This window comes from Oncorhynchus mykiss, chromosome 26 (assembly GCF_013265735.2).
Source record: "Oncorhynchus mykiss isolate Arlee chromosome 26, USDA_OmykA_1.1, whole genome shotgun sequence".
In the NCBI taxonomy this organism is placed as follows: Eukaryota; Metazoa; Chordata; class Actinopteri; order Salmoniformes; family Salmonidae; genus Oncorhynchus; species Oncorhynchus mykiss.
This window is the reverse complement of record NC_048590.1, coordinates 6,348,279-6,355,778: the sequence shown is the minus strand read 5'-3', so window position 1 is coordinate 6,355,778 and position 7,500 is coordinate 6,348,279. Positions and strand designations below refer to the sequence as shown.

The window sequence follows — 7,500 nt, the reverse complement described above, 5'->3', positions numbered from 1 at the left end:
ACAGAGACTTACACAGAGGTGACAGGTGTCCCACGCCTGTGGATAAAAGCATCCTAATGAACTCACACGGGAAAACATCTCTACAGAATGGATTGAACTCAGAAATTAGCAATAGCCCATTGGATACACTGACACCATGTAATCCTCAAGCCCCAAATTAAGAATAAAGGAAGGATCTAGTCTCATTTCAACCAGCCATGAGATACACTGACACCATGTAATTCTCGGGCCCCAAATGAAGATTAATGGAATGATCTAGTCTCATTTCAACCAGCCATGAGATACACTGACGCAAAACGCAATTAAAGACAGGAAGTACGTCAACTTGTCTAACACAGTCAGTATCAGCGACATGTCAAACTGATCCCGTACCAGCAGAGGTACCCAGGTCTAGTAACTGATCATCAACATCCTTCAGTGTCTCATTTAGAAACGTGAGTGAAAATGTTTACGAATATAGACCAAAAATATGCCCCCTTCCACAGCCTACCTACAGTGTACCTAGGTAGCTATCTCTGTCCCTGTCTCTCTGTCTGTTCCTTCTGTCCCTGTCTCTCTGTCTGTTCCTTCTGTCCCTGCTGTCTTTCATCACCAGTCCTCTAGCTCTCCCCAGAACCACATATAGTTACATGCCCACCTGTTTAAAGGTCCTGCGTTTGTCCCCGTTGGAAACAAATCCAAAAATGGAAGAAAGATCCATAAGTTTCTGGACCTAATTCATTCTCACCGATCCTCAGGGGTCGAGGTTACAGCACCCGATGTCACAGGAGCGCATCGCGAAACATCCAGTAGGTTTTACCTCTATTCAGGGGCCCCATTGGGCGAGCAGTCAGGACCCCGCCCCCCCATTCAAAGCCAATGGAGTGTGAGCGTAATCTGCTGGGGCAAACAGATCTTTTTGGAAATGGGTTTGTTGTTTTTCCACTGTAAGCAAAGTGAGTGTCAGACAGTGTGATCTATACACATGCAGGTCAGCCTCAGAGAGTTTCACTATAGGCTCCTATCAATGGGACTATGTCTACAATTAGATTCATTGAAATATCCGGATTTGATTTCTACACTCTTAGGAGAAAAAAAAAGATGCTATCTAAGACCTATAAAAGGGTTCTTCGGCTGTCCCCATAGGAGAACCATTTGAAGAACCCTTTTTGGCTCCACGGAACAGTTCTACCTGGAACCAAAAAGGGTTCTACCTGGAACCAACAAGGGTTCTTCTAGGGGGACAGCTGAAGAACTGCTGAAGAGTGTATATAGGAATGTTATATGTAAATTATGTTAGATTTACAGTTGTCAGAAGTTTACATACACTTAGGTTGGAGTCATTAAAACTCGTTTTTCAACCACTCCACAAACTTCTTGTTAACAAACTATAGTTTTGGCAAGTCGGTTAGGACATTATAATAATTATGTAATTATTCCAACAATTGTTTACAGACAGAGTATTCCACTTATAATTCACTGTATCACAATTCCAGTGGGTCAGAAGTTTACATACACTAAGTTGACTGTGCCTTTCAACAGCTTGGAAAATTCCCGAAAATTATGTCATGGCTTTAGAAGCTTCTGATAGGCTAATTGACATCATTTGAGTCAATTGGAGGTGTACCTGTGGATGTATTTCAAGGCCTACCTTCAAACTCAGTGCCTTTTTACTTGACATCATAGAAAAATCAAAAGAAATCAACCAAGACCTCAGAAATAAAATGGTAGGCCTCCACAAGTCTTTGCTGCAGGAGGGACTGGTGCACTTCACAAAATAGATGGCATCATGAGAAAGGAAAATTATGTGGATATATTGAAGCAACATCTCAAGACATCAGAGCTTGGTTGCAAATGGGTCTTCCAAATGAACAATGACCCCAAGCACACTTCCAAAGTTGTGGTAAAATGGCTTAAGGACAACAAAGTCAAGGTATTGGAGTGGCCATCACAAAGCCCTGACCTCAATCCCATAGAAAATTTGCGGGCAGAACTGAAAAAGCGTGTGCGAGCAAGGAGGCCTACAAACCTGACTCGGTTACACCAGCTCTGTCAGGAGGAATGGGATAATTCATTCTCTCTACTATTATTCTGACATTTCACATTCTTAAAATAAAGTGGTGATCCAAACTGACCTAAAACAGGGCATTTTTACTAGGATTAAATGTCAGGAATGGTGCAAAACGGAGTTTAAATGTACTTGGCTAAGGTGTATGTAAACTTCCGACTTCAACTGTAACTCTGAAATATGATGGTAAAATATGCTTTTCGTATGGATTACATGATAAAAGACAGACAAACCTTTTTAAAGCCTGGTTAGTCCGAATAAATATCATTGATTGAAGTGTAGTATATATATGAATGACTGAGAACTTTGAGCTCAATCATTCATACTTCATAGAAAGGTTTCCCATTCACACTCAGAACTAAATCACAATTGAACCATGAAAGGACGATGACTATCTGTGTAACTTTAACTACAGAATCTGTCAATTTATTATCTTCTATAAATGGTATCCCTCAACGGGTGTATTCAGTACTGTCACCAAAGTATGTAGCCTATCACATCCTAGCCAGTTGAGAGAGGAATGTTCTGTTCTACAGTAGCCTATCACATCCTAGCCAGTTGAGAGAGGAATGTTCCGTTCTACAGTAGCCTATCACATCCTAGCCAGTTGAGAGGTCAGAATCATAACACATATCTTCTTATATGCCAACAGCGTCAACAAAAGGAGAAGTGACTCTGATGTAATGTATTTCCATGTATATGATGATGGGGGGGGGGGGGGGGGGGGGGTTGAGTTATTTAATTAACCAGTCAGGAAGCATACATGAATCTGTGTCTGAATAACCATAGACGGCCATGGCAGAAGCCTCCATTCTGAGTAGTAGCAGCCAGATGCACCGTTCCATTCAGCTCTGCAGTGCTATACAGCCTGTCCTGCACCCAGCCATCCAGGCTGAATGCAGTTATTATCATGGAGGGAAGGCATATTGTTCCCCCCAAAAAAACGCTGAATAGTTTGGAGGTAAAACTGCTGGCACTGCACTCCTTGTTCTGTTAGTACATACGCAGCGTCACAGAGTGTGTGTGTGTGTGCAGATACAATGCACATATGCCTCAATCTGTGTTTCTGTGTATATGTGTGTGTGGTGGTTGTTTATTTGTGTGTGCATTTCTGTGTGTGTGTGTATGTGTGTATGTGTGTGTGTGTGTGTGTGTATATGTGTGTGTGTGTGTGTGTGTGTGTGTGTGTGTGTGTGTGTGTGTGTCTGTGTGTGTGTGTGTGTGTGCGTGTGCGTGTGCGTGTGTGTGTGTGTGTGTGTCTGTGTGTGTGTGTGTGTGTGTGTGTGTTTACAGTAATGCAGCATGTGTGTGTGTGTGTGACCTGTGAGCTGTGTTTAGCATATGAATGTGTCCCAGGGCCTGTGATCCTTCTAGTAGCTCCTGTCAGCGGTGACCTGGACAGCGCTGTATTTAAAGGTCCTTCTCCCGGCCTCTTGGAGCTGACATGAACATCTTCACTAAAGTATACGGACTAGCCCAACAAACCAGGTATGTTCAGAGTGCTGTGATCAGGGTCAGGTGTGCTGCCCGTCCCGTTTAGGTGAGGTGTTAGATAGGGGAAGAGTGGTGGTGGTGGTGGGGGGGGGGGTATTCTACAGTAGTGATTCTGTGATTCCCTGACCCCCCCCCCCCCTCTCTACAGCCCCCCCCACCCCACCCACCAAGCCCGTCTGTGTGTGTGTCCGTCCGTATGTCTGCGTTTTCACAAGCGGCCCAATTCTGATATTTTTTTCTCTAACTGATCTTTTGACTTATCAGATTTGCTCTTTTGCCAATAATCGGGCTAAAGATCAGAATTGTGCTGCCTGTGTAAACGCAGCCGTAGTTCCTCTCTGTCCTCTGGTTTGTGTTCCCCCACCGTCTCTCCGACTCTGTTACACATAACCATAGAAACAGTTACAGAGAATCCTGTAGGATTATAGGATCGCTATCAGAGTTGGGGTCAATTCCATTTCAATTCCAGACAATTCAGGAAAATTGGACTTGGAATTAGGTTTACTTTCTGAACTGACTGGAATTGAAATTAAATGGACTCCAACCCTGATCTCTGGGCACATGACACCAAAAGTCGCCCAAATCATGATTGATGGCTAGCCTGATTCCCATTAAATCATCTCATTTTAAATGATGGCTAGCCTGATTCCCGTTAAATCATCTCATTTTGAACGATGGCTAGCCTGATTCCCGTTAAATCATATAATTTTGAACGCTGGCTAGCCTGATTCCCGTTAAATCATATCATTTTGAACGCTGGCTAGCCTGATTCCCGTTAAATCATCTCATTTTGAACGATGGCTAGCCTGATTCCCGTTAAATCATCTCATTTTGAACGATAGCTAGCCTGATTCCTGTTAAATCATCTCATTTTGAATGATGGCTAGCCTGATTCCCGTTAAATCATCTCATTTTGAACGATAGCTAGCCTGATTCCCGTTAAATCATCTCATTTTGAACGATGGCTAGCCTGATTCCCGTTTATAGGGAAAGGATTGAAACACAATTATAGTTTGTCATAATGGCCTGATTTTAAGGATCAGTCACAAACGGTACCGTATTCCCTATGTAGTGCACTACTTTTGACCAGAGCCCCATACAGCCCATACAGGTCTGGTCAAAAGTAGTGCACTACATAGGGAATAGGGTACCGTTTGGTACACGTTCTAAAATTACATTAGACATTATTACTGGAAAAAAAGTACAAAGTTCACAGATAACCATTCCGTCTTTAAAGTATAATCATAGGCTCTATAGATATCAAATAAACGTTTTAGTCACAGATACATGCTGTCCCTTATCGGAATTTGGCAGGAAGATTATTGATGTGTGCGTGCGTGTGTGTGTGTGCGTGCATGCATGTGTTTGTGCGTGCATGTGTGTGTGTGTGTGCGTGCATGCATGTGTTTGTGCGTGTGTGTGTGTGTGCGTGTGTGCGTGTGTGCGTGTGTGCGTGCGTGCGTGCATGCATGTGTTTGTGCGTGCGTGTGTGTGTGTGTGTGTGTGTGTTTGTGTGTGTGTGTGCGTGCGTGTGTGTGTGCACATCTGAGTGAGATAGCTGGCAAAGGTGCTGTGGACAAAGGTCCTGTCTGCAGTTCATGTGTTTAACTAGAGGTCCCTCCATCCCGTCTCCGCAGCAAGCTGGGGTCTGTGCTCCAACGTGCCTTCTACGGGTCCAGTGGGAGGGTAGGTCCAAACGTGTGATGCCCTCGTCCGACACACAAGATAACGGAGCTGACTTTTTAAATCAGAGCAAAACCGTTTACATATTTCATTAAGTTAGATGTTTCATAGAGAAAGCCCATGTACCATTTCATTAAGTTAGATATTTCATAGAGATGTACCATGTCAATAGGTTAGTTATTTCATAGAGATGTACCATGTCAATAAGTTAGTTATTTCATAGAGATGTACCATGTCAGTAAGTTAGTTATTTCATAGAGATGTACCACGTCAATAAGTTAGTTATTTCATAGAGATGTACCATGTCAATAAGTTAGATATTTCATAGAGATGTACTATGTACCATGTCAGTAAGTTAGAGAGAGTTGTTCATATTTACTTAGTGGTTGTTGTTGATGATGATGTTATTTTGTGTGTTGATATTGTGTTGTCAGGTGACCCTTTTCGAACAGCGTAATTTTGCCGGCAGACGTCTGGACCTGAGTGCCGACTGCCAGAAACTAAGCGACAAGAACTTCCCAGAGAGATGCAACTCTGTGCAGGTGGAGAATGGAGCGTAAGTGGGTTAGGGCTCTGTGGAGATGGAGGGTTAGGGCTCTGTGGAGATGGAGGGTTAGTGGGTTAGGGCTCTGTGGAGATGAAAGGTTAGTGGGTTAGGGCTCTGTGGAGATGGAGGGTGAGTGGGTTAGGGCTCTGTGGAGATGGAGGGTGAGTGGGTTAGGGCTCTGTGGAGATGGAGGGTAAGTGGGTTAGGGCTCTATGGAGATGGAGGGTAAGTGGGTTAGGGTTAGGGCTCTGTGGAGATGGAGCGTAAGTGGGTTAGGGCTCTGTGGAGATGGAACGTTAGTGGGTTAGGGCTCTGTGGAGATGGAGCGTTAGTGGGTTAGGGCTCTGTGGAGATGGAACGTTAGTGGGTTAGGGCTCTGTGGAGATGGAGGGTAAGTGGGTTAGGGCTCTGTGGAGATGGAGCGTGAGTGGGTTAGGGCTCTGTGGAGATGGAGGGTAAGTGGGTTAGGGTTAGGGCTCTGTGGAGATGGAGCGTAAGTGGGTTAGGGCTCTGTGGAGATGGAACGTTAGTGGGTTAGGGCTCTGTGGAGATGGAGGGTAAGTGGGTTAGGGCTCTGTGGAGATGGAGGGTTAATGTGTTAGGGCTCTGTGGAGATTGAGGGTAAGTGGGTTAGGGCTCTGTGGAGATGGAGCGTTAGTGGGTTAGGGCTCTGTGGAGATGGAACGTTAGTGGGTTAGGGCTCTGTGGAGATGGAGGGTAAGTGGGTTAGGGCTCTGTGGAGATGGAGCGTAAGTGGGTTAGGGCTCTGTGGAGATGGAGGGTAAGTGGGTTAGGGTTAGGGCTCTGTGGCGATGGAGGCTTAGTGGGTTAGGGCTCTGTGGAGATGGAGGGTTAGGGCTCTGTGGAGATGGAGGGTGAGTGGGTTAGGGCTCTGTGGAGATGGAACGTAAGTGGGTTAGGGCTCTGTGGAGATGGAGGGTTAGTGGGTTAGGGCTCTGTGGAGATGGAGGGTTAATGGGTTAGGGCTCTGTGGAGATGGAGGGTGAGTGGGTTAGGGCTCTGTGGAGATGGAGCGTTAGTGGGTTAGGGCTCTGTGGAGATGGAACGTGAGTGGGTTAGGGCTCTGTGGAGATGGAACGTTAGTGGGTTAGGGCTCTGTGGAGATGGAGGGTTAGTGGGTTAGGGTTAGGGATCTGTGGAGATGGAGGGTTAGTGGCTAAGGGTTAGGGCTCTGTGGAGATGGAGGGTTAGTGGGTTAGGGCTCTGTGGAGATGGAGCGTAAGTGGGTTAGGGCTCTGTGGAGATGGAAGGTTAGGGCTCTGTGGAGATGGAGGGTGAGTGGGTTAGGGCTCTGTGGAGATGGAACGTAAGTGGGTTGGGGCTCTGTGGTGATGGAGGGTTAGTGGGTTAGTGCTCTGTGGAGATGGAGGGTTAATGGGTTAGGGCTCTGTGGAGATGGAGGGTGAGTGGGTTAGGGCTCTGTGGAGATGGAGGGTTAGTGGGTTAGGGTTAGGGCTCTGTGGAGATGGAGAGTTAGTGGGTTAGGGTTAGGGCTCTGTGGAGATGAAGGGTGAGTGGGTTAGGGCTCTGTGGAGATGGAGGGTTAGTGGGTTAGGGTTAGGGCTCTGTGGAGATGGAGGGTTAGTGGGTTAGGGTTAGGGCTCTGTGGAGATGGAGGGTTAGTGGGTTAGGGCACTGTGGAGATGGAGGGTAAGTGGGTTAGGGCTCTGTGGAGATGGAGGGTTAGTGGGTTAGGGTTAGGGCTCTG

General features: G+C 46.0%; 2 protein-coding genes across 5 annotated transcripts in view; one reads left to right on the top strand and one right to left on the bottom strand.

Moving 5' to 3' along the window:
• Positions 1–773, bottom strand: part of LOC110516675 (lactase-like protein) — a 15,790-nt gene extending 15,017 nt beyond the window's left edge. For 3 of the 4 annotated variants that reach the window (XM_036964397.1, XM_036964394.1, XM_036964396.1), the window contains exon 1: positions 638–773. The gene's annotated coding sequence lies outside the window, so the exon portion shown is untranslated. Of the gene's footprint in view, positions 1–12; positions 595–637 lie in introns of those variants that run through there. The other variant, XM_036964395.1, reaches the window with a different exon arrangement.
• Positions 774–3,452: 2,679 nt separating this feature from the next.
• The window catches only part of LOC118944448 (gamma-crystallin N-A-like), a 7,038-nt gene continuing 2,990 nt past the window's right edge, over positions 3,453–7,500 (top strand). Inside the window, exons 1-3 of the mRNA XM_036963854.1 lie at positions 3,453–3,535; positions 5,179–5,227; positions 5,659–5,780. Of these exons, the coding sequence (XP_036819749.1) occupies positions 3,492–3,535; positions 5,179–5,227; positions 5,659–5,780 (215 nt within the window). The 5' untranslated portion in view covers positions 3,453–3,491. The remainder of the gene's footprint in view (positions 3,536–5,178; positions 5,228–5,658; positions 5,781–7,500) is intronic.